Source organism: Leptidea sinapis, chromosome 17 (assembly GCF_905404315.1).
Source record: "Leptidea sinapis chromosome 17, ilLepSina1.1, whole genome shotgun sequence".
NCBI classification, from domain to species: Eukaryota; Metazoa; Arthropoda; class Insecta; order Lepidoptera; family Pieridae; genus Leptidea; species Leptidea sinapis.
The window spans coordinates 4,398,552-4,426,439 of NC_066281.1; the positions used below are offsets into that span (position 1 = coordinate 4,398,552).

The window sequence follows — 27,888 nt, forward strand, 5'->3', positions numbered from 1 at the left end:
TAGAACATGTGCCACGTCAACGTCACACATTGTTCGACACTGGCTAGATTACGCTACTTGGGCGTAGTTTTAGTTGCCTCACTTTACCACTACGCGTGCGGTATATAGTAGGAGCGTAGTGGAGACCAAACCTTAATCTAAGAGTCCACCACTTAATAATAAAACAATGGTTATACCTACCGCGGAGTGATAAAAGATCTGATAAAGATACTGCCGCGAATAGCATGGAATGCCTTTCCATATCCTAAGCAAATGCAATAAAAGAACATGAACTTCCATATCATGAACATCAGCTTCAAAGAATAGCGTATTATTTCAAATACAACTTTTTAGGGTTCCGTAGCCAAACGGCAAAAAACGGAACCCTTATAGATTCGTCAGTTCTGTCTGTCTGTCCGTCCGTATGACACCTGTGAGCCGCGTTAATATTTTCACTGAGAAGAACTGAAACTAAAAAAAATTTTTTCATCAAATCAAATCATTGAGGTTCCTAATAACATTTTTTTCTTAACTGAATAGTTTGCGCAAGAGACACTTTCCAAAGTGGTAATTATATGTGCCCCCCCAATATAAAAGATTTATCAACGATACGTCACTCAAACGGTTGAGTCGGTGGAAAGAGCGCTCGGATGGAACGCGAGAGGTCGCGGGTTCAAGTCCCGTATCGTTCGTAAATTTTGTTTTAAAATTTAATTTGTGTAATTAATCCCAGAAGTGTGGGATATCACTTTAAAAAAATTACAAATCTGAGAACTATTATATTGGTTTTTTTTTTGACAATAAGGGACGAGATGAGCTAGTGAGATAACTGATACGCCCTGCCCATTACAATGTAGTGCCGCTGAGGATTCTTGAAAAACCCAAAAATTCTGAGCGGTACTACAATTGCGCTCGTCACCTTGAGACATGTTATGTCTCATTTGCCCAGTAATTTCACTGTCTACGGCACCTTTCAGACCAAAACACAATAATACTTACACATTACTGCTTCACGGTAGAAAAAGGCTTAACATAACTACAGCGTGCATGCTGATATTTTTTTATTTACTTATTATTCACAACCTTCTTGCCTCGCACACCAACTTTAACACCGATTTAAAAATAACTTTATTATAATATGAAAATAGTTAGAACATTGCTCTACAGTATGTTCCTCTTTAAATTACTACATAATATTATTGATTCTCCTCATCTTATATCGAAACTAAACCTCGCTGTTCCAAAAACTCAACCGAGAGCGTGTAAGAAATATAATCCATTTATCCGTAATTATGCAGGATCTAATTTAAGCTATTTCTCTCCCTTGAATAGAATTACCAGGGAATATAACAGTCATCATGATGAAGTCGACATATTTGATCACAACTTACACAAATTTAAAAAATATATTCAAAAGGTTCTTTCAAGGGAGGGATGACAATCTATTTTATGTTAATTTATATTAAGATTTTATTCGTAGATATATAGTATACTAGCTGACCCAACAAACGTTGTATTACCGATATTAAAATCGCGATACAAAAGTAACTGTTGATCGTAGATGGGTGAAAATTTGAAGTTGTATGTAATTTTTTAATGCTGACTCATTATCAAACAAATTTAAAAAAATGTGTCAAAAAAATTAAAAAAAAACATTCGTGTGGACCACCCTTAATATTTAGGGGGATGAAAAATAGATGTCGTCCGATTCTCAGACCTACCCAATATGCACTCAAAATTTCATGTTCAACACCATGTCACGAAATTTTATATATTAGATTATAGTTCTTATTTTATTTCTTGGCTTAATTTAATTGAATAGAGGCATCACTTACCATATGAATATTATTGTTTTTGTATTAAACTGTGTTTATATTAGTGTATACCTTGTTAGCGGAATTTAATAAATAAATAAATAATGCAAAATGCTGATTATTTCATTACTAGAGCCTACGTTATTGGCTCTAATTCTCTCTAGACTTCGATAAATTGATCTGGTATTTGTCGCTGACGTCTCCAGAGATTTCTTAACTAACTCGTCTTCGTTAAAGTTATTAATCCAGACTCTCGAGCGAACCGTTTGAAATCGCATCCCATTTCCCTCTTGGGACCTGTTTTCCTAATATTTTATAACAGTCAAACGTAGTTCTTACTTTTACAGCCACCAACTACAAATACCGGAGATTTCTACTAAATCAGGCTTTAATGTGTAGTAAAAACACTTCAGATGCAGTGCCTGCTAATGATTTTATGCTATCTATATTTTTTTGGCCAAGAGCAAGACAAATGACGGATGGTTCATTTGAAATTAAGTCATCACCGCCGCACACATTTTCTTGCAACACCAGAAGAATCCCAGGAGGGTTGCCTTCCTTTTAGTAAGGTGTACGCGCTTTTTTTAAAGGTACCCTTGTCGTATCGTCTTGTAAATAACTCACAAGGAAGCTCATTAGCTTCCTTGTGCGTTTTTTACATAAGCATATAGATAAACACCAAGCTGTGTCACTACACATCTATCGAAAAATAGTTAATAATAATAATAATAATAAATCCCTGAATATAAACTAGTCGTACTGGTTTATGTATACTAAGTCTAGCCATAAATACTGTTACAATTAAAAATAAACAAAATATTACATTTGAATTCGGAATCAGTCATTTGTATATACATTGTGTTTTCTTGTTTCGGCGCCAATAAATTGTATAATATTTTGCGATATTAAAATGCAGTGGGTGAAAAGATAATGAAAGTGGGACTCAACCATACTTTTGTGAAAAAATTATCAAAACATCGGCACAAGTGTATCAAGATAACATTATTGAGAAGGTAGTGAAACTCTTAACGACACCGTGTTCAATAAACAAGAATGGTTCTTAAAACAAGACTCGGCACCGGGTCATAAAGCTCGGTCTATGCAGTCTTGGTTGATTTTATAAGAGCTGAATCATCTAGTCTCGATCTTAATCCGATGGATTATGATTTATGATCAGTTTTAGAGAGTACGGCTTGCTCTAAGCACCATGATGATTTGGAGTTCCTAAAACAATTGGCAGTGAAGAATTTTCCCATTGAAAGAGTGCGTGACTCGATTGATTGATTGACTGGCCTCAACATTTAAAGGACTGTATCGCAGCCAATGGAGACCACTTCGAATAAACTATTTATATTTTAAATTGTATTATTTTATGTATTAAACTAACACACTGTAAAAGTATTAAACGTCATATGCAATAGATTTTTATTTTCTTTATTTCAGTATTTATGGCAAGACAAGGTAATAAAGAATTTTGATAATTATATATATTTTCATAAATGTTGTCTTGATAAAATTTCTTTGAAATCGCTGTTTCTGATATTGTAATTACAATATACCAATTAATACAGATTGAAAGAGAAAATCTGTCTGTTTCAATCCAACGCGTAAACGTGGGACCTATCTATCTATATTCGATGATTAATTATTTCCTTACATTCGTCTGGCAATCCAATTACTTTATGATTGGATCTATAATTGAATATTACTACTCATTACGCAGTATAGTAATTAATATTAATTTATAATAGCATATTAGAAAACTTTCATAAGCCTCTTATACTCCTGTGTTATTCGGATAAATAACGATAGTATCTCAGTGTTCGTTCTGTCAGTTCATCCGCTTGTATATTCTAAGATCATACTTTATTAAAAAAATTGAGTTTGACTGTTAACCTCTATTTTGAGCAATGCACGCACACTAACACATATAAATAAATAAAATAGAAAAGCCTTTGTTTCTACTACTTTCCATTTTTTTTTACAAAAATTACTTAAAATTAACTTAGATACTAGATTTACTATAAATTAAAAGAACTGTAAATAAGAACTTAATTAATTATAATAAATAAATAAAGTAGTAGTTGCCTCTACGGCTAAGGCCTCCCCTAAATCTTTCCAATACACTCGATCCCAGGCTCTTCTGATCCAGTGAGGTCCAACTCTTTGAGTAAAAATATCGCTCCATCTTCTCTTTTGTCTCACTCTTTGTTTCCATAACCATATCCATGGTATCCATTCCGTAACTAATTCGTCCATCTTGAATTATCTAATCTGCATATATGACCTGTCCAGCCAAATGTCACACTAACACAAGGTGATATAAAAATCGCGAATGTAAGGCGTAGCTTGTCACGTTAGTAATAAAACTGGCCTGTATTCATCGGTTGTTTAGTAGCAAGAGGTTCTATGTAAATGTATAATTTATCTAATCAATTTTCCACCATAAGAAACTAGAAGATACTAACCTCGCTCAGCTAACTGTCCTATAAAATTAATATACTTTATTTCTTCTCTCGCGTTCCGTGTGAGCCCTCTTCCAACTGAGCTAACCGTCCTAGTGACGTATCGTCATAAAATCTTGTATACTTTGTTCAACTCTCAGGTTGTGGCTTCATCTACAGGATCTATCAACTTTACAGTTGATAACCTGCTCAACCCCACTATTTGCATATGAGAAAATTGATTTGAGATGTCGCTCTTGCTCTCTGAAATCTAAACAATTTGTTATGTTTTTAAAGTGATAACTCTCACTTCTAGCATTAATACAAGGTTGAACAAAGCGTACAAGATTTTATGGCGATACGTCACTAGAACGGTTAGCTCAGTTGGAAGAGCACTCGCACGGAACGCGAGAGTTCATGGGTTCGAGTCCCGCATCGTTCATAAAATTTTGTTTTCAAATTTTATTTTGTGTATCTTTCGTTTACTGTAAAATACAATGTGAAAACGTCCCTTAAGTTCCATGTTATCAATTGTGACGATATTTCTTTATCACTAAACTTCGCATCAAAACGAAACTACTCACAAAGAAATATTTGTGCTCAGACGTGCCTTTTGTTAGTAGGTAGATAAGATATACGTCGTACTATGGACGATTCTGTGGCTTGCGGTTGAATATCCGAAGTGCCCCGTTGTCATGACAACCAATCAACAGAGTTTCGACGTGGCCTATTTCCTCGGGCAACCGTCCCGAATATTAAATGCTATAATCTATGGCTGTGTTTTAGGTTGTACTTATAGTATAAATATAGCTTTATTAAATTTAATCTTGGAAACTTACCAAATCTGACTTTAATCAATAGAATAATACATTATAAACTATTTATAGTTACACCATTTTATTTGCTCTGCCAACTGTTTTTAAATTCATCATCACATCAGTCAGTTTTTCTGAATCTCTTCATTTCTGATTCAATCTCGCAGGGAAACTCCGAAAGACATGAGCTAGCTAAAATATTTGAATTTGGAAAATTAGACATAAACAAACATGTACAAAACAAGAAAAACATAAACACGTATATTAACATACGGCCTTAACTTTTCTAAAGCTTTTAACTTTGAAGAACTGTTACAACTTTTTCTTTAATTTGTGCTGAGCTATTTTAAATAATTTATATTAATAAATATCAAAGTCTCTTTGGAAAAGTTAATAAACACGCGGATAGCAATATAGTACCCCGAAACTTAACTAGTACTAATTTCGTAGAACATCAAATATTTGAACATAAACTTTAAGCCAAGACGGATGAGATATTAATTTGAACAAGTTAATTATCAACAGTTTTATATTTTGCTCAGATGATATAAACATAGAATAAGAATTAATGTTTCTAAAGACGCATGCTTTTCATTTTGGATTGACAAAAGCAATGATCAACTTCTAATTTTATAAAAAAAAAATTGGCAGCTATAGAGACTGTTGATAGAAGTGAAAAAGAACTTTAATAATGCATAACGTTTAAATATATACAGGTGTCCCAAAGTTATCGGACATGAAGGGAAAGTACCTTAAATATCGTAGATACGGTATTTTACTGAAATAATACTTTATGTTATTTTTAAAAGTTAATAATTCTGCATTCAAAATTTTTTTAAAAATTACTTGCCTCGACTGGGAATCGAACCGACTTAAATGTAAAAAAACACCCCTACTTTTATGATATGTAGATATGAAAAAGTAGTCAATTAAATGGGTATTTTTTGTTAATTAATTAATTAAATGCTCAAAATGTGATCCCTCCTGTCTTACGCTAATCACCAATCTTTTAATGAGTCCGCAGTCTTTTGATTATCTTATCATTTTATGGTGAATACTCGATATGATATAGCACAATTCTGTTTGTAACTCGCCCACGTTCTCGTATCACTTTTGAACTAAAAAAAACTATGCTATAAAGTATTTTAATTATCAAGTGAGTACTTATTTACGAATAATCAATGCTATCTATGTAATGAATATATCTCTACTTTTCGAACGTCGTTGTCGGCAAATAACTTTCTTGAAATTTGACTCAAACATTTTACGTTGCTCCTTTCTTTTAAAATACTATGTTACTCAAGAAGAGTTATTAGTTTTTGGCCATTCTTTCGATTGGCATCATAAAAGTAGGGGTGTTATTTTTTTTACATTTAAGTCGGTTTGAGTCCCAGACGAGGCAAGTAATTTTGAGAAAATCTTTGAATACAGAATTACTAACTTTTAAAAATAACATAAAGTCTTCTTTCAGTAAAACACCCTATCTACGATATTTAAGTTACTTTCCCTTCATGTCCCATAACTTTGGAACAACAACAACCTGTATAGTGTCCAAATCAAGTAAATTATTATTATTTCAATTTATTTTTAATAATATATATAGTCAACCAAAAAAACTATTCCAATAATGTAAGGTATATAATGTACATTGAACTATTCACTAAATCCATTCAATTTCACTTTTAAGATATACACAGCCCATATGTTGCACAATACGTCAGCTTTATAGCTACTATATATTATTTCTGTGATGCGAACTCACGAGATTTCATCCATCCAATAAGTGTTTAAATTTAAAAATTTGTTTTTTTTTTATTATTTATTTATAGCATCCGCCAGTCATGCATGTTGGTGACGCGAACCCAGATATTTTTCCCCTATCAAAAAGTTTCTAACGCGGCTTACGTAGTTTTCACTACAAAATAATTCTGGTATCGATTATGCTAGAAAACATAATACTTAATTTTAAAAATTTTCAAATATAATTTTTAATTAGGGTGTTAGACGGTTTAGGTGTTATTATTGAAGCTGTGGTTTTGTCATTTAGAATTACAATACTTAAGGATTCAAAAAAATCCAAAGTTACATCTAATATGTAAAATTCTCGTGTCGCGGTGTTTGTAGTTAAACTCCTTCGAGACGGCTTAACCGATTCTCATGAAATTTTGAGTGCATATTGGGTAGGTCTGAGAATATGACATCTATTTTTCATTCCCCTAAATGTTAAGGGTGGTCCACGCCATTTTTTTTTAAATTTGTTTGATTATGAGTCAGCATTAAAAAATACATACAACTTCAAATTTTCACCCCCCTACGATCAACAGTTACTTTTGTATCGCGATTTTAATATCGGCAATACAACGTTTGCTGGGTCAGCTTGTATTATATAAAATAGGTTTATTTTGTATAGCCTAAACACTTCACAAAACGTCATCAGATATTAAATGATAACTAAACTATATTATGTTTTAGATGCACATTACAAATCAAATCAAAATCACTTTATTCGTGTAGGTCAAGGATATAACTATGATTAGAAGAAATAAGTAAAACTCTTTAATTATTTTTTAAAAATCCATTTATTATTTATATAAATGTATACAAGCAATTCAAAAAAAGCGCGTACTCCTTCCTTAAACGCCGGCAACGCTCCTGTGATTCCTCTGGTGTTGCAAGAGATTGAGTGCGGCGGTGATCACTTAACACCAGGCGACCCGTACGCTCGTTTGTCCTCCTGTTCCATAAAAAAAATACAAGAACATCCATATGTGTATTATGTCCGTATTTGTATATTGAGTACCAGGGTTTACTCCTGAACTAGAAATTCCAAACTATTTTAATATGTGGTTAGAATATTAACATAGTTGTATGGATAGTTCGACTTTCAATCTAAGCCTTTTATTATTAATAGCCAGACATATTAAACACAAGAAATCCATTAAAATAGCTCCTAACGAACTAATCTACTGTTTTGATGTTGACATAACATTACCGTACATAACCAGGTTCGTAGTTCCGGAAGACCTGTGCTAATTTTGCAGGATTCGAAAAACTGCGGAATTTCCGCACTTTTTCTGATTTTTTTTTAAATAATAATGACACACCCTTACACAAATTATCTCGCCCCAAACTAGGCATAGCCTGTACTATGGGCACAAGACAACGATATATTTAATACAATATACTTTCTTAAACATACATAAATACAAATAAACATCCCTGACTCGGAAACAAACATTCATATTCATCATATAAATGATTGCACCTGCCGGGATTAGAACCCGGGACCTCTAGCTCAGTAGGCAGGGTAACCACTGGCTACAGGGGTCGTCAAGTTCAAATTCTTAATATAAATCTAAAAGTTAGTCTACATCACAACCAGATACAAGCTTTGCACAAAATTAATAATGTTTTCCATAAAAAGTCAAACTAAGATTTCGTTAATTTTCCTCCCAGAAGCACAGGGCGTTTCGATTCTTTCTGCAAATTTGGTTTTACGGTAATGGTAGAGGTCCTAATAGCACATTAAATTTTTATAATTATTCGATATGACTTTATTATAATTTCAAGTTTTAGATCTTTTCATAATATTAACTATCGGTATACTTTATAATACACATTTGTGATTTGATAATTATTTAAACAATGTATTTCCATTGGTATAATAATATTTATATATTCCCTTTTATTGTTCCCAAACTCATCTGCATTCCAAAAATCCCAAGGTTCCTTGAAGGCTCACGCCAACAGAATCCAAGGCATGTCCTAAACATACATGAAAAAATATGAACAGCGTGTTTTATACTATTATGTTACATTAGCCATTTACATTTTTTATTAAATACTAAGCTAATTACAAATATATTGACCCAGTGATCTGTGAACGGCTGGATCACTTGGCGTTACGGAGAGACCTTGCTTCATTGTGTGTCTTCTACCGAATTTATCACGGGGAGTGTTTCGAAGAGCTGTTTAACCTGATTCCTGCCGCCGAATTCCACCTTCGCACGACTCGCCACAAGTTAGGATATCATCCCCATCTGGATGTGTGGCGGTCCTCCACAGTGCGGTTTTCAAGGAGTTTTCTTCCACGGTGCTATAAAGCTGTGGAATGAGCTTGTTCTGTGATACTTCTGGTGTTGCAAGAGAATGTGGGCGGCGGTGATCACTTAACACCAAGGACCCGTACTCGCGTTTGTCCTCCTATTCCATAAATGTTTAAACATTAATAAATACTTATGAATAGTAAAAAGTGATAGAGTATTCGTTATTTCTCACATTATTATTTTATCATACGAGAGTTCGCGTTTTCAGTTGTTTTAACATTTGAAGATGTAATGGATGCCCTAAAAACCCTTTGTAGAAATAGACACAATGTAGTGCTAAATTGAATAATTGAATTCAGTAAAAATAACAATGTAATTTCAGCAGCGATGTAATTTCGCATTGAACTCGGTTTTAGCATTTCACATTTTAGATGATGTACTGATATTTGAAAGATTTTATTTGTATTTCATTTCTAAGGATGAATTTTGCATTTTTGCAGTAAAATTTCTTGCACATTTGCCACATTAACGTCTGTTTTTTGATGTGTTATGGTGTTTAGCAGCTCAGAAGTGGAAATTAATGTGTAACGAATCTTAAAAGAATTGTTAAAAAACGTTTGTATGGGATAGGTTACTATAGCATACACGATTTCCTTAATGATACCACAGACTGGGAATGAAGCGAAAAACCTCAGGCTCATTAACTTGTACTTGTACTATATTACATAGTAATCCATATTTTAATAAAAAAAAGCCCGCTGAGTTTCCTGCGCCCGTTCTTCTCAGGTCTGAGGCAGTCTATATTGAATGGGTGGTAGTTTTTGACGTTCAGTAAGTGATTTTGAATTTGAATTTGAAAGGGCATTTTTATTTGATATATTCGGGCTTATACCTAGTCGCAGAGATGCTTTAATCTTTATTATTTACCTAATACCAATGATGTTTACAACTTGAAACTGATTATTGTTACAGAGCAAGGCGGCCTGACAATAGTCCGGCGCTCTTCAAGTCGAGGCAAGACAGAATCCTCGCCGCCCACGGATGAACAGCTGGATCAACTAGATCTTGAAACGGAGCACTTGCCTGCTGTAGACACGCCAGATGCTTGCGACAAAGCCGCTCTTAGGTAAATAATGAGTTATATCTTCCAACAGAACATAACGGTTAGATCACTTGGTGGTCTTCTACCGCATTTATCACGGGGAGTGTTCCAAAGACCAGTGGGTGGCTCCTTTGCACAGGATGCTCGCTAGATTATGGGTACCACAACTATTTCTGCCGTGAAGCAATAATGTGTAAGCATTACTGTGTTTCGGTCTGAAGGGCGCTGTAGCTAGTGAAATTACTGGGCAAATGAGACTTAACATCTTATGTTTCAAGGTGACGAGCGCAGTTGTTGGGCCGCTCAGAATTTTTGGGTTTTTCAAGAATCCTGAGCGGCACTGCATTGTAATGGGCAGGGCGCATCAATTACGATCAGCTGAACGTCCTGCTCGTCTCGTCTCTTATCTTCATAAAAATAGAGCTGTTTGACCTGATTCTTACACTTCATTCGTACACCTAAATTAAATCTTCGCACGACACGCCACAAATTAGGATATCATCAACACCACCTGGATGTGTGGCGTTCGTCTACAGTGCAGTTTTCCAGAAACTTTCTTCCACTTGAGAACTAAGCAGCGAAATGAGCTTCCTTGTGCGGTATTTCCGGGGCTCTTCGTCGTGGGTACCTTCAAAAAGAGAACATACACCTTTTTAAAAGGCTAAAGTGTAGCTTATGTTGTGATTCGTTTGGTGTTGCAAGAAAATATGGAATGGAATATTAGATTTTCATTATATTCAATATTGAAATATAATGTACTAAAAAAAATTATTGTAGTAGGCGTTACTTTACGGAAATCCATTATTATCTAACTGATTTGAGTTTTCTTTAGTGTTAAATCCGTCAATATTTGTCTTTAAACATTTCGACACGTGTTTCGCCTCTGCACAAGGCATCCTCAGAACGTGTTGACTCGACAAAAATCTGATTTTGACGAGTCAGAATGTCTCGTGCCAGATTTTGGCGAGTTTGTTTAAAGACAAATATTGGCGGAATTAACACTAAAGAAAACTCAAATCATTTAGATATAATGTACTAGTCAATCCCTGTCATTTGATACCCATAAATTAAGGGGCTTTACACAATCCGCCATTTTGTAGGGACGGCCATCTTAGAATCACAATGATACAGATCAGAGTGTGTAATAAATTACAGATCAATCTGGCAGGGCAAGTTAAATCAAACCGTTTAAAAAGTTTGCATTTTTCCTTAACATGCTTACTATGAAAGTATTATTACTATTTAGTATACTAATAAGCGAAGAGCCGGTTTTTTTATCGGTTATACTGCGAAAACTACTGAACCGATAGGTATAATATGGTGCAGCGTGTTTCTTTCTTTTGATTTAGTTTTTTTCATATATAATATTTGCAATACAAATAATCCAGTCAATACTAGCTTTTACATTATTTGTGGAAATAATACACAGTCAAACTGCTGCGGTTGATAAGATTTTTTTTGTTTTTTCACCCTTTCCTTAAACATTAAGATTTTGCACGTTTGATACTCGTGAGCACATAAAGTTTCCCATGGAAAAAATATTTTTTTCGTTAGTTACTCCTGTTACTTTTAAAATATGTTCATAATTGATAATATTATAAAGTCTCACGCAATGTAACTAATTTAACTTGTTATAATATTTTCCTTTGAAACAGATATTAAGTGTCCGACATACGATTCTCTTTATAGTCCGCACTCCGCACAGCTTCAAAAGCGTCAGACATGTATTTAAACCTGAATAACAGAATATTGCAGGTGTTCCAATTACCGACGCGCTGCATCTCGGAAACAAAACAATTGTGAGGATTGTTAAATAAACATTGTTCTATCCAAACAAAACAAGTAATTATACGAATAGCTCAGAGACGTACGGATTGTGTTTCGTTTGATTGAAGGCTTTATTGATAAGCAGCATTCAGAAAGCCTTTTGTTCACGGTTATTGACCGCACAATGAAGCTTTCTTACAATATAGCTTATTGAGCTTTGTATGCTTAAAACCCTATATTAAGGGTCTCAACTACCCTCCAACTAGATACCGCAGGCTTAGTCGCAAAGTGCGGCACCTAATACTAAGCCCAAGCCAGTCTCGAATAATGTATGACGTTGACGTGCCACACGTTTCACTAATAAAATAAAACTAAAATCCCAGGTTGCGTTGTAAAACTCTGTAAAAATGATACAACAAGAAATAAGAAAGACACTGGGATCACATATCATCAGTAAGTATTTTGTATTTTATTAATTTCAATGTAAAATAACACGAAGCGTATGTTACACAATTTGAAAGATGCCATTGAGTGTCAAGATGCCATAAACACGGCATCTAAATGTTGCCGTAATAAAAAAGCTATTGTACTTAGGTAGTGCTAGTAGGAGTGCAGCGGAGACCAATCCTTAATGTTAGCCTAAAACATACATTATAAATAATACTTTTCAACCGTTTACTGGTAATCTCCAATGATTGCTGAAACTAATATTGAGCATACATAAAATATATTACATTATAAGTATTGAATTTCTTAATTTTTACACGCTTTTTATTAGCTTCACTTGTATGTATGTTTGTTTGTAACCGACTCATTTGGGCGCGATTTTGACCCCCTTTAAACGGCCAGATTTCGTTCAAACTTCGTAGATTTGTCGAGGGCCGATGACAATACATTAATTTGATAAAATTATTCCATTTTTCAATTTGCAAAATAAGATTTTTGTTAATTTATATAAATTTCATCTACTGTATAAAGGCAGGAATTGATGTTAATTTTAAATTTCAAAATAAATTTTCTCTTTTTTTTTCAGTTCGGTTTTCTATAAATAGCGTGCTTTTTAGTTTTTTTTAACTACTAATTATTTATTTTGTTATTTATTATCCCAAAAGGTTGCAGATAATTATTCTTTCTTGCCTTGTTTTATAGAATATTAACACGTTGGAAGTCAGTATATTATTGTATTTAGATTAACGATGCAAACCGATGGGAATTAGAACATTTAAATGCAAGTTTACGACAGAAACAACTGACGTACTAGTTGCATATTGGAGATATGAAAATTGAGTAAAAATTAGGTCAGGTATTCACTTTATCTTGAAGGTCTTCGTTTCCAATAACAATGCAATGTTTATATAAAGCGTGCCCTTATAAGATAATCAAAAAAAATAATAAAATTAATGAAAATAATCTTTGACATTATTTCGGAAGTATTTGAGTGAAGTAAACTTTAATGTTTATTGGTGACTGATACTTATTAGGTTATGATCCCCACCATCTGGATGCGTATATATTTGGACGGTAGGTCTGGGAATCTGTCGTCATATATTTTTTATACCCCAAAAATTTTATTTATTGAATTTTTTATTAATTTAATTGGCAATACAACGTCAGCTAGTAATTTTATGAAATTCCAATTCAGAACCGTCAAAACGGCATTGGTTGGAATGTGGATGAAACTTTAGTTATGTAACAATTAAATTTCCTGTAAAGCTAGGTATTTATTTATATTAATCAGCAGATACTCACATTTGAATTACTTGCTAGCTAGGTCAACATAATTAATGGTGAGAAGAACGGACCAAAATTTATTTAAGCGTAATTAAATTCTTTATGCTTAATTTTTATTGTTGCATCGAAATTTAGATATATATAATTTGATTAACAGTGGGAGGCTCCTTTGCACGGGATGCCGGCTAGATTAACGGCGCCTATTTCTGCCGCGAAGCAGTAATGTGTAAGCATTATTGTGTCTCGGTCTGAAGGGTGCCGTAGCTAGTGGAATTACTGGGCAAATGAATCTTAACATCTTTTGTCTCAAGGTGACGAGCGCTATTGTATTGCCGCTCAGAATTTTTGTGTTTTTCAAGAATCCTGAGCGGCATTGTAATGGGCAGGGAGTTTCAAATACCATCAACTGAACGTCCTGCTCGTCTCGTCCCTTAATTTCATAAAAAAAAAATCTCATAAACATATATAATCACTTTCGGCGTAATCTCCGCAGCTTTTGATGAGCTTTGACTGTCAGTCAAGTAACCTCCGTACAGGAACCTCCCAATCAGGAGCTTATCGGAAGCGTACATCACGGAGAATATCCCATATCGTATATTTTATATCAATTTGTAGACTTATAAGTATCATGATAAAATATCTGTTCAATCCGAACCCAGACTATGAAGAAAAGTGTTCCCATTTCGATAAATCTTAAATATAAAATTCTCGTGTCACAATGTTAGTTACCTTACTCCTCCGTAACGGCTTTACTGATTTTTACCAAATTTTATATGCATATTCAGTAGATCTGAGAATCGGCTACTATCTATTTTTCATACCCCTAAGTGATAAGGGTTGTTTACCCTTAACATTTTTTTTAATTTTTGTACAAAATTTCTTGTTTTCATGTTATTATGATTCAGCATTGAAAAATACATACAACATCAATTTTCGCCCTTCTACGATCTACAACTTTTTTGTATCGTGATTTTTATTTTATTCTGTTCCAATAACAATAATTGAATACAATAATTGTAGTACTATGTATTTGGTAGATCTGAGAATCGGTTGCATCTATTTTTTATCTGTTTGCTGGGTCAGCTAGTATATATATAAATAAGCAGAATTACATAGCAGGAGTAAATATCCAAATAATTATAAAATTAGTTATTCATGTATGACGTATTTTATTATAAATAGGATCAATAAGCAGTATACATTTGTGTTATAATAAATTATTGTATGTATGTCCACAAATTACGCTATAAAAATAATGTCTGATGGACTCACCAGGATGATGGCACGCCTGGCATAATACTTTAGTCTTACGAGACCAGAGTCGATAATTTTAAAAATAATAATAGGATGATGGGAATGGAATTGGAAATGGAAGAGAATATAACGAAAATGAAAGGGAACAGAGAGATATATATAGATCATAGTGAATTCATACCTGTAATTTTGTATGAACAAAAATATGGATTTTTATTACGTTATTATTATTGATATTTTTGAATAAGAATGAAAAAAAGGATAATATTACACAAAATCATTACCCTTTTTACATTTATAAATAGATTTGATTAATGTTTTATTTATATAATCAAAACAAATCTTATAACTATATTTACAATACTACGACTACATAAAATTAAAACTATCATTACGTGGAAGCGTACCAAGAATACTGGCAGCATTACCGCGTTGGATAGCAAGGCTGATCCGTTGACCGAAATAGCTGCCAGCGCTTGGGTTTCCTGTAGCCTTATTGAGGCGCGAAGATAGTATTTTGAACATTCTCCGCGCCTCTGGGCCCCACGGGATTAATTGTATTCCATATCCAGTCTTAAACACCCCCTCTTTTCCACTTCCCTACGTCACGTCGTCCGTAATTTTCATCCAACTATATTTTCCGTTTATATTACATTTTACTCTATATCCTGACTTGTCCTTATAAAGTTTTACAGTGAATAAGGATTATTGAATCCGAATTTGAATTTATTGTACCATCCTTCCTAATGTATTTCCGGTAGTTATTCGTTTTGATAATTAAATCAGCATGTACACAGGTGAATCCTTTAGTTTCCCCGAAAAATCACGAAATCAGAGCCAGGTTTTAAATGAAAATGAATCTAGTTATCACGTCCATAGAGATTAGAGAGCCTGATAAAACCATCCATGAAGCTCTTTTCCCTTCTATATATTCAAGCGATCTTTAGTACTGACCCCCTTATTCATAATGGTCCGCTAGCTTAAAACAGCTGCTAAAGAGTGTTATTTCTCATTCTGATTTAGGTCAATAGAAGAAGACAGAGTGAAAATTAGCAGTGCTTTAAGTTAGCAGACTATTATGAATAAGGGGGTAGGAATCACCGGTCAAAGTAAAATATTGGATTTTTGTCCACAGATTACGCTACCTCTTAAGACAATTGAACAGAGGTGAAATAGCAGTGGAAACATTACAAAATAATCTTCAATACGCCGCTAAAGTTCTGGAAGCAGTCTACATCGACGAGACCAAGTATGTACATTACCTTCTTCTACAAACTCATACTACATATCATGTAAAATTGTATATATTTCGAAAATCATTTATTTAGATTAATTTACAATGTTACGATCACATAAATGTAATATATTCGTATTTAAAGAAAGCTCGAGCGAAATTTAAAATATAATAAATAAATTCTGCTTTCATTACAGATTATAAATCTTAATCAATGATTTAGTCAAGATATTTGATACCTGATTGATAAAAAATTTAAATATTAATATTGTGTTTTTGATATTATTTCAAAATAATGACATCAATATAAGTTATAGATGTCTATGATCTAAATTGCAAATTTTCCTCTTACGGGAGTGTTTTAGGTGTTTATAATATCAATTATATAATTAACTGTTTACTAACTATTACACAGTTAATTATTTACAAGTTCATGAAACGCTCGTCAATATATTAAAATCCTAATGAAGTTTCTATATTCTTACACTTTCCTAATTTCTTCATTTAAAACTTGAGTTACCTTTAAAATATTATCATCAATTGTAGCGAAATACGTCTCATAATAAACATTAATGATACGACTTTATTGTACTATCTCACGAGTTTTATGTTTCAGAACATTTGCAGCCGACAGGTTTTACATAAAAATGTACAAATAATAAATTTTATTTCAATGCGAGAGACAGGGATATCGATTTTCATTTCATTTCCATTGTGTTTCGATACTGGAGTAATACAATGAACATTTCACTCATTGGTTTGAAATAAAATATGAATAACGAGATTGTAGATAAGGCAGTAATATGAGCATATATTATTTTTAATATTATTTATTTTTATAACAAGAAACCATTTACTAGTTTTCACCTAAGATCATTTACGTGCGTAACACTGGAAATGTTTAGAACTGGCCAGTTGGAAATATTGCTAATGAAAACATTTTTTTAATTTCAATTTTAGAACTCTTTGGTAAGCTAATCTAGAATATTTCATTCATTTGTCATTTGTTTTTGTGTACACCTAACGCGAGAAAATCTTCGGTCAATGATTTATTATGACTTTCGTTGTGGGCTTACTCAACAACAAAACTAAAAGCTGCGATTAGCATTTATTAATGAAGCCCCATCTCGTGCCACTATTTACAATTGGTTTAACGAGTTTAAGCCTGGACGTAGCAATCTCAATTATGATCCGCGTGAGGGATCCTTTAACAGCGATTACTGAAGATAGCATCAGTGCTGTGTGACGCATGACAGAGGAAGATAAGAGAGTGACCTATAGATACGGGCAAGCCTAGGCATTGGTATAAGTATAAATATTGCACGAACATTTAGGCGTCCAAGCTTTGTACCAGATGGATTCCCCATACTTTAACCGACGACCAGAAACACCTTCGCATGGACTGGTTTCGTCAAATGTTAGATAAGTTCAACGGCGGTGACTCAAATGCTGTATTTCACTGTATTTGACGTCGTCACAGGTGATGAAAGCTGGATATATTGCTACGAACCCGAAACCAAAAGAAAATCACCTCAGTGGGTATTTCCTTTCGAGGATTGGCCAACTAAGGTAAAGAAAAGAAGAAGTCGAGGAAAAAAGATGATTGCCTCATTCGTTGGTGGGAAAGGTCATTTCGACAGTTGTGCTAGAAGATGGAAGGACAGTTATTGCAGACTGGTATGTCAATCGCTGTTTGCCTGTTGCCTTGGAAAATATTCGATCCATTCCATCGAATGCGACGATGTGTAGAGAGGAACGGATATTACTTCGAAAAACAAAGAAAGTATTGGCATCTTTCTAAATTAAGCCGTTTCTCATTTTCTAAACATTTTCAGTGTTACCTAGGTATACGTCTAGATATGACAGCTGTGAATACATGGAAAAAAATACGCGTGTAAAGTTAACCTCTATTTTGAGCAATGTACGCACACTAACAAAAAGTGTCATACAAATCGCAAGTCTAAGACGTAGCTTGTCAGTCACACTAAACTAACATTCCTGGCCTGTTTTCATCGGTTGTCGAACAGCAACAGGCTCTACCTAGCATATAAATTTTATAAGGTTTTCACATATATTATTCTAATTAGAATAAAAAATAATTATAGGGTTACTAGTTTTTAAATTCTGACTACATTTTCGTAAGTATTTTATAAGTGGTTCAGCAAGAAGTTTACATTCATAAAATAAATTTACATAAGCCGTTATTATTTGATAAATGTAATATTAATAAGTAATTAATTAAAATTTCCATTTATATTAATAATAGAATATTTTGTAAATTAGGGGAGGAAGTATGATCTGGTTATCAATTTCCGGATTGCACTAGGTTTAGTTAAAAACGTGTCATATCTTAATCATTTACAAGTTCATTAAATTCGACAATTGTACGGATGAAGAATGATTTTTTTTATGAAAATAAGCGACAAGACGAACAGGACGTTCAGCAGATGGTAATTGATACGCCCTGCCCATTACAATGCAGTGCCGCTCAGGATTCTTGAAAAACCCCAAAAATTCTGAATGGCACTACAACTGCGCTCGTCACCTTGAGATATAAGATGTTAAGTCTCTTTTGCCCAGTACTTCACTAGCTACGGCGCCCTTCAGACCGAAACACAGTAATGCTTACACATTACTGCTCCACAGCAGAAATAGGCGCCGTTATGATACCCATAATCTAGTCGGCATCCTGTGCGAAGGAGCCTCCCACTGAATTACGGCGATAGCAGGTGAAAAGTTATGATAAAAGAATTATGAGTACAAACAATTTATCTAACTCTCAAACTAGAAAAAAATGCGTTTCCTCATGTTTTCACACCAAACAGAGCTCACCCAAATCCTAAATATAATAGGAGCTTGAAAAACAACTTTCAAACTTATGTAATAACTCATCTTCATCCCCATAAGCCTGATGAGTCTTGCTTTTCTTGTAACGCTGCCTTCTTTCTTGTTCAATATTTGTTGCTCAAACATGTACTGAAAATTAATGAGAGTTTTAAGGTTTTTCTACATGACTCAAGGATCTACAGCCACATTCTAGGTGCCGGGTAGATTATGAATACCACACGGCGCTTATTTCTGCCGTGAAACAATAATGTATAAGCATTACTGTGTTTCGGTCTGAAGGCCGCCGTAACTAGTGAAATTACTGAGCAAGTGAGGCGACATCTTATGTCTCAAGGTGACGAGCGCACTTGTAGTGCCGCTCATAATTTTTGGGTTTTCCAAGAATCCTGAGTGGCACTGCGTTGTATTGGGCAAGGTATATCAATTACCATCAGCTGAACGTCTTGCTCGTATCGTACCTTATTTTCATAAAAAAAACTGGGTGTGGAAAGCTCTACAATAGATTTTCCAGCCACTTTTCTCTTTGGACAACCACAACGACCACAGTAAGCTCATTCCAATGAGCTTTCTTTTGTGGTGTTTTAGGACGACTTAGAGAAGAGCTATGGTCCTATGATTTCTCTGGTGTTGTAAAGGTGTAAGCCCCTACGCACGTTTGTCTTCCTATTCCTAAAAAAAGATTTAACTGTGCCACATAAACAACCGAAACCAAACCCTGACATACTAACAACCTTTAAGTTTCTAACAGGTCGTAGTATAAACAAATTGTGATTTTTTAAAGTGATAACCCTCACTTCTGGGATTAATTACACTAATTAAATTTGAAAACGAAATGTATGGACGATGCGGGACTCAAACCCGCGACCTCTCACGTTCCGTGAGATCGCTCTTCCACTGAGCCAACCGTTCGAGTTCCGCGTCGTTGATAAATCTTGTATGTCTTGTTCAGCTCTCAGGTTGTGGCGTCATCTACGGGTTGCGAGAGGTTGCGGGTTCGAGTCTCGTATTGCTCATAAATTTAGTATTCAAATTTAAGTTGTGTAGATCGTGGTATATTTAATAAATGAAAATTTAAGTATTTTGTTATAGAAACAAATGACTTTAAGAATATACAGGATGTTGCTACAATAGCGATATTAAATAAATACACGGGTACAACTACTTAACCATAATATTCATAAAAAATTATTTAAAAACACAAAATACATAATTCACTACTTCACACTGACACTTACAAGCACAAGTCAGCACAAACCCTACTTGTGCGACCACAATATAAAGGTGGTATAAATTTTGTTTCCTCAATATATAATGTACTACTTCACAGTTACATCTACTTCGAGCCCTCTTATGCAACCATAATATAAAGGTCATAAAAAATTTGTATCAAAAATATAATTAACTACTTCACACTGACACCTAGTTCGTGTCTACTTGTGCGACCACAATGTAAAGGTGATTAAAAGTTTGTGTCATAAGTATTTAATTAAATACTTCACACTGACATCTAGTTCGAGTCTACTTGTGCGACCACAATGCAAAGGTGATTAAAAGTTTGTATCATAAGTATTTAATTAAATACTTCACACTGACATCTAGTTCGAGTCTACTTGTGCGACCACAATATAAAGGTGATTAAAAGTTTGTGTCATAAGTATTTAATTAAATACTTCACACTGACATCTAGTTCGAGTCTACTTGTGCGACCACAATGTAAAGGTGATTAAAAGTTTGTATCATAAGTATTTAATTAAATACTTCACACTGACATCTAGTTCGAGTCTACTTGTGGGACCACAATATAAAGGTGATTAAAAGTTTGTGTCATAAGTATTTAATTAACTACTTCATACTGACATCTACTTCATGTATACTTGTGCGACCACAATGTAAAGGTGATTAAAAGTTTGTATCATAAGTATTTAATTAACTACTTCATACTGACATCTACTTCAAGTATACTTGTGCGACCACAATGTAAAGGTGATTAAAAGTTTGTGTCCTAAGTATTTAATTAATTACTTCACACTGACATCTACTTCATGTATACTTGTGCGACCACAATGTAAAGGTGATTAAAAGTTTGTGTCCTAAGTATTTAATTAATTACTTCACACTGATATCTACTTCATGTATACTTGTGCGACCACAATATAAAGGTGATTAAAAGTTTGTGTCCTAAGTATTTAATTAACTACTTCACACTGACATCTACTTCGTGTCTACTTGTGCGACCAGTGTCTACTTGTGCGACCAAAATGTAAAGGTGATTAAAATTTTATGATTTAAATAATATATAATTCACTACTTCACAATGACATCTACTACGTGCCTACTTGTGCGACAACAATATAAAGGTGATTAAAATATTGTTTTCTAAGTATTTAATTAACTACTTAACACTAACATCTACTTCGTGTCTACTTGTGCGACCACAAATTTAATTATTAACTGTGATTAATTAATTTAATCACAAATTAAAAAAAGTTGTTTTTTAAATATATATATTGTTTCTTTGAAAATGACAAAATTTGAAACATACATAATATTTTTTTATTATTATGGTTAAGTGTATTGTGTGTGTTTATTAACTGTCGCCATTGCAGCTCCGTGCTGCATAATATAAGCGGTGTTATTTGATTTTATGACGCATTACAAAATAATCTAAGAAGTAGCTTAATGCCGAACAAACTCGATAACATTTCATCTTCACACTGAGACTTAAGACGCAATCTCAATATATACAGCGTTATGTAATTATTTAGAAGTATATTTTTAGCATGTTAGTGTTAATATCTAAGATCAATTTACACGTGTAATTAAAACATCGATATTGGCTGTATATCGATACGGTTACAGTCTGTTAATTACATAACATAGACTTATGTCTATGTATCAATACTTAAATTGCAGGTTTCGGATCAATGTGCCTTTGCTTTACGACAGGCATGTCTTTATAAATAACTAGCTGAGCCAGCAAACGTTGTATTGCCGATATTAAAATCACGATACAAAAGTAACTGTTAATCGTAGATGGGTGAAAATTAATGAAGTTATATGTAATTTTTAATGCTGACTCATAATAAAAATTAAAAAAAAAAATGTCAAAAAATTAAAAAAAAATTTTTTGGGAATCGGTCGAGCTGTTTCGATGGAGTTTAACTACAAACGCCGCGACATGAGAATTTTATATATTAGATAACATTTAAAATTATTACGATTGCGGTAAGTGTTCAATCGTCACTCACTCCGTATTACCGATTTTAAATAGTACATCATTGAATTACATGATGAACTATGAAAAAAAATATTTATTTATTTTCAAAATAATTTAATTTACTACAGTAATTGATTTTTGTTTTTGTATAACTGAAAATCTCTTAAACAAAAATACGCCATTTATATTCCTTGTAACAGTTTGTCAAACAAATAATAATAATTAATAGTCTAGATTTGGTTTGATAAGATTTTATATTAAATCACATCTAACGATGTATTTTTCTTAAAATAATGATACCTCAATTTTTGTACAGACGTTTCAAAGAACACAATCAATGAGTAAGTATTCTTTTGTGTTTCCTTTGAATTCGTGCTCATTAGCTACAATCTCGTTACGAATGAAACCATTTGAGTTATTGTGAACAGACTTCAGATTGAATACTCCAATATCGGAAACGTGAATAGGTCATGAGGCAATCATCCTGGGTTGTTTATATTTGGCGCTCCATGCGCTTCCAGTGATGATTTGTAATACAGGATTACGAGGCATGCAGAGCAGCCGCGTGTTCAACCAACCACTCTTCACATGAGACGACTGCGCACACCCTGCTGGGCAAGATGTTCTGTAGAAAAACCGAATGAAGCAAAGTTAATACTGTTACAACATCGTCGGCAATGGCCAAGTAGTCGCGCCTCCCTTCTGTCCATTCTATGCGAATAGGCCTTTCTGTTCTATTTACGCTTTACAACTCTTCTGCGATCCTGTTCTCCTGGTAGTTTAGAACATTTCCAGTTTGCTGTTTTTTTTTTTGTTACAATAACTATACGCACTTATTTATAGTAGAACCCCATCCTGAGAACTTCACAGTTTTTCGAGATGTCCTTGATTTGACCAGGCATGTCTGAGTGATTAGTTAGAATATTTAGCTAATATTTTTGTGCATCTGTTCTTGTAAAATGTTAATTAATGTTATATTCCTCTTGTGTATATAAATCTGTATTGCTTATATTAAATAAATCGAATTTATTCCCATTTACAGTGAGATTTTCATACATATATACATAATATTAATACTTTAATGTTGATGTTGTGGTTTACTTAATAATCCAGTTTCTCGCTCCAATTTTTTGGCAAATTAATTGTTTTATGAGAGGCGTTATATCTGAAATTATTGCTTAATTGTCTTCATTCTTTGGCTTTCAAATATTAAATTTTTCAAAAATTTTATAAAACGGATAATATTCAAATTTCGAATCATATTTCTGTTGTAACGCCTTTTATTCGATGTTAGACTCCCAAATCCTTTGTACTCAGTGTGTTCAATGAATTGGTGTTTTATTATAGACCAGCCGTGGCTCGCCAGCAGTCAGCGCCGACGCTCGTGTTTAGGTGTGTCGATGTTACCAATATCAATTCTATGATCACTTGAATTTAACCCTTAGCTCAATCTAATCGTAATTATAAGGAAATAATTGATTGGACTGTAATCTTATTGAAGAACAATTACAACTCCCGCGCGTTGAGAGGCGGCCATCTTAGTGACGTCAGGTCTAGGCACCAATCAAAAGTAGCGATTGATTAACGGTTTACTGACGTCACGCAGACTTTAATAAAACAAAGTTCTTTCCGTATTTATACGCACGTTGTTACACAGTGATCAACTGTGTCATTGGGAAATTTGCAACTGACTACATTAGTCTATCTTCTAATAAAATTTAAATACAAATTATGACAATGCTCACGTTAATAAATTTGCATTACCTATTATTTTATCATCAAATCGATTTAAGATAGTGAACTTAATACTGCATTTTCAATATCCGCTATTTGTAATATCTAAGAGTAAAACCAAGTAATTGTTAGAGAATCATGTAAAAACTATGGCCAATCTATATCTGGGTCTATTTAATCTCTTTTGTCTGAAATGTTAGTAATGATTTGAAATAATCCTAAAATGACGAAGAAACACTCAATATCTCAAAAAATCTAAAGATTCTAATTCAAAATAATAAAACAAACTCAATATAATAAAATACTTTGTAAAAGTTATGTAAAAGTACTAATGGAAGCTACAACAAAGTCTGAAATTATTTAAATACAAATTATCTGTCTTTAACATATTATTTGGAGTATAGACGCCTTAAAAACTACAAATCCTAGATACATATAAATAATAGAAAGATAGTCACATAAAGATCGTTGGATAAATTTAAAAAAAAAACACATTTTCAGTAACGAATATAACGTAATTAAAAAAGTTGCTCAGATAATAGTAAAGTATAATAAAGGCCTTAAGGGATTCTGAAGGCGTACAATATAGCGATATTTGAGCGACATGTTCATAATATTATTAATACGAAGTTTCGTCGTCAATATTGCTTTCTAGTTATATCTTTAATATTAAAAGGCCAGTGACGGATTTGAAATTTCTAATGAATTGTTTTGAAGGGCAAACAACATCTGTATAAAACGTATTTTACTTATTTTATAATAATTCTGAAGAGGTTTTGTTTCATTTGTATATTATGATAACCAGATTTATGAAGTTTATGAAGAAATAAGCTGACGCACTCTCAGCTAGCCTCAAACACGGACTAGTAAAAAAAGAAGGACTTCGCGCCGTGATATTAGCAAGTGAAGCACCTTTATGCTAGTGTGTGTGCGGTTACGGGGTATAAAAGTTACACAATTTTTCTCCCTTCTATAATCATATATACACAAATACTTTTATGTGATTGTTTTAACACTTTTTCACAACGCACGACGGCATTTTTAAAATATTGTATTGAGACGCAAACTGATCTGTCACAGACGATGACAATTCTCATAATGGCCGCCTATCAGCCTGTAGTAGTGTAAGTGTGTGCGTGGGGCTATAATATATTTACACGTTAATCGGCTTGTTTTGGTGCTACACTGTAAGGTGACACGGAGTCCTTATTTTTTTACTAGTCCGTGGCCTCAAATATAGATTTTGTGAAAGTCAGAGGAAAAGGCGCTAATACTGTATACGCGTGCTCTGGTGGTTTCAAGAATATTTTTGATGTACTTACGTCTGAAAAACTCCTAACATATGCTTATTTATAATACAAAAACCACAAAACGACAAACAAAATTATACTGCGGCAGGGGCGTGTACATCATATTGGCAATAAGGCAGTGACTACCTCGTTATGAACCTTAATAAAAAAAGCAATAATGTTAAAGTTAATTTACTACCTACGGTAGTCAGTCTACAGATTGCATATACGAAGCAAGTAGCATTTCACACAACTTATATCGTACTGTCGAACTAAACCGCAACTACTCCTTGTTAGATCTACAGTGCCTACCTTGCTAGAAAACCCAAGCCATTCTCCGGTAAATTCCCCGTGTACAAGTGATAAATAATTTGTAAATGGCCATGCATTTAATATAATAGTAATACATTAGAACTGAGAACAAATAACGTACTTATAATTATAAATATAGAGTTATTCAAGTGATAATAGAATTAACAGTAGCCACGCAAACACGTTAAGCTTGATTCTGTGTGTACATTCCTTTTCATTACTAGTGGAATATCTTTTCACTTTTTATCTTTAGATGCGAATCTGCTGTTTACTTTCAACGATTTTTTTCTGTTCGAACTGTACATCTTAAGGTTAAATAGTAAAGCAACTGACTGTACATGGAGTGAACTGAAATCTCCGTGGAATATTTGAATAGAAATCACGTGATATTTTTGGATATATTACAAACCAATTTTGAAGGCCATTGTTTTGTCTAAGATTATCACTGCAAATAATTTTAAATATAATAGTTTAATATATTATGTATGAAGCATTAAGTTACTTCTCAATATTTAGCAAGGGCTTTAACGGAGTGTCGCCTATAATTGAATAATAACTCCGTTAGCATATAAAACAATCAAAATGCTATGAATAATTGCGGCTTTTGAAAGAGCCACGGAAAACAAAGCCCTTCGTACAATGTTCAAATTTGTATGCAAATTCATATAGTATTTGAGAACCGCAAATATCTACGAAATACTGCCTACGGGTAATGTCAGCGGTGTTTGTAAACTGTTTTGATTTGATGTTTACAAAGTGAATTGCGGAATTGAAATCAATGATCAAGCCTGTATATGCTGTTAACAGAACATATTCTTGATAAATATATGAAAAATGTTTCATTATTTTATGAAAACCAATGACACACTGCATGTAAATGTAATTTATTTCAACTTTATTTACGCTCACAGTTTCATTTTCACCTTCGTTTTTCTCTTATTCAAGTCGAAGTTCTACTAATGAAATAACAGAATTCTGTGTTTGAAGCTGGAAAATAGTGCTATATTTCTAAACACAAGACTTCAGGAAATATTAGATAAATTCCCATTACGTCGAAGTATGAAATTTCATTTCTGAAGTTTTCATTTTCTGTAATCAATACCTGGTAATTAATGTAAATTAATTTTCAAGGCAGCGCGCTATTTTCGTGTAGCCCTATAATCTCTCAAATAAACCACTTAAATGGGTACTTATTTAAATATTCATTAATTTTCAGCTCACAAAGTCCACTGAAGTGTTGAACTGACAATTTATTAAATTAATAATTGAGTTTTGTTTAAATTTTCACTCAAACAATAATTATTAGTCTCTTTTGGTTTTCCAAATATAATGGATATTTTCAATGACGTTCTATAATTAGACGAGTTTGCATAGAACCTCATCGGATTTTAGAGAGGATTTTGGAGATTAGATTTAGATACTAGTTAGAGGCTAGATTTGAAATAATGTGTTTATTATTATGTGCCCATGAAAATTCGCAAACATTGTTACAAAATGAAGCAGTTACTCGTAAATTAATGTACAAAGTTCGAAATTTATATTTTCACGTGTAACGGCTTTTGTGGCTTCAATGGTACGTATTTGGTATAGTTATATATTTCAATTTATAATAATTTCGAAGTCATTACATTCTTGTTATAATTTTATACTAGGCCGTTCTAATTTTCACCATTGCTGTGCACAGACGCTTGGCTGATGAAGATGACGAACTATCTGAAGTACAGCCTGATGCAGTACCTCCTGAGGTTAGGGAGTGGCTGGCTTCAACGTTCACGAGGCAGTTGGCGACGGCAAAGCGGAAGTCTGATGAGAAACCCAAGTTCAGATCGGTGGCACATGCAATACGAGCTGGAATATTCGTGGATAGAATCTACAGGCGGGTGACAAGTACTGCCCTGATGCAGTTTCCCCAAGATGTAGTCAGAGTTTTGAAGGTGAGGAAGTAGTTATTGACCTCCATTTACAGTTATTTACCAGTGGGAGGCTTTTTTACAGAGGATGCCAGCTAGATTATGGGTCCCACAACGGCGCCTTTCTTTGCCGTGAAGCAGTGTATGCATTATTGTGTTCGAATTCTATTTGAAGGGCGCTGTAGCTTGTTAAATTACTGGGCAAATGAGACTTAACATCTTATGGCTAATTGCTGCTCAGAATTTATGGCTCTTTGAAGAATCCAGAGCGGTACAGCATGTTTTTTTTATGACAGTAAAGGACGAGACGAGCAGGACGTTCAGCTGATCATAATATATATATATACAGTGCCGCTCTGGATTCTTGAAATACACAAAAATTCTTAGTGGCAC

General features: G+C 33.5%; 1 protein-coding gene across 1 annotated transcript in view; it reads left to right on the forward strand.

Annotated features, from left to right (window-relative positions):
• LOC126969215 (dual specificity calcium/calmodulin-dependent 3',5'-cyclic nucleotide phosphodiesterase 1) overlaps positions 1-27,888 on the forward strand; it is a 514,263-nt gene that overhangs the window by 446,122 nt on the left and 40,253 nt on the right. Inside the window, exons 4-7 of the mRNA XM_050814551.1 lie at positions 10,071-10,224; positions 16,088-16,201; positions 22,790-22,900; positions 27,270-27,519. Of these exons, the coding sequence (XP_050670508.1) occupies positions 10,071-10,224; positions 16,088-16,201; positions 22,790-22,900; positions 27,270-27,519 (629 nt within the window). The remainder of the gene's footprint in view (positions 1-10,070; positions 10,225-16,087; positions 16,202-22,789; positions 22,901-27,269; positions 27,520-27,888) is intronic.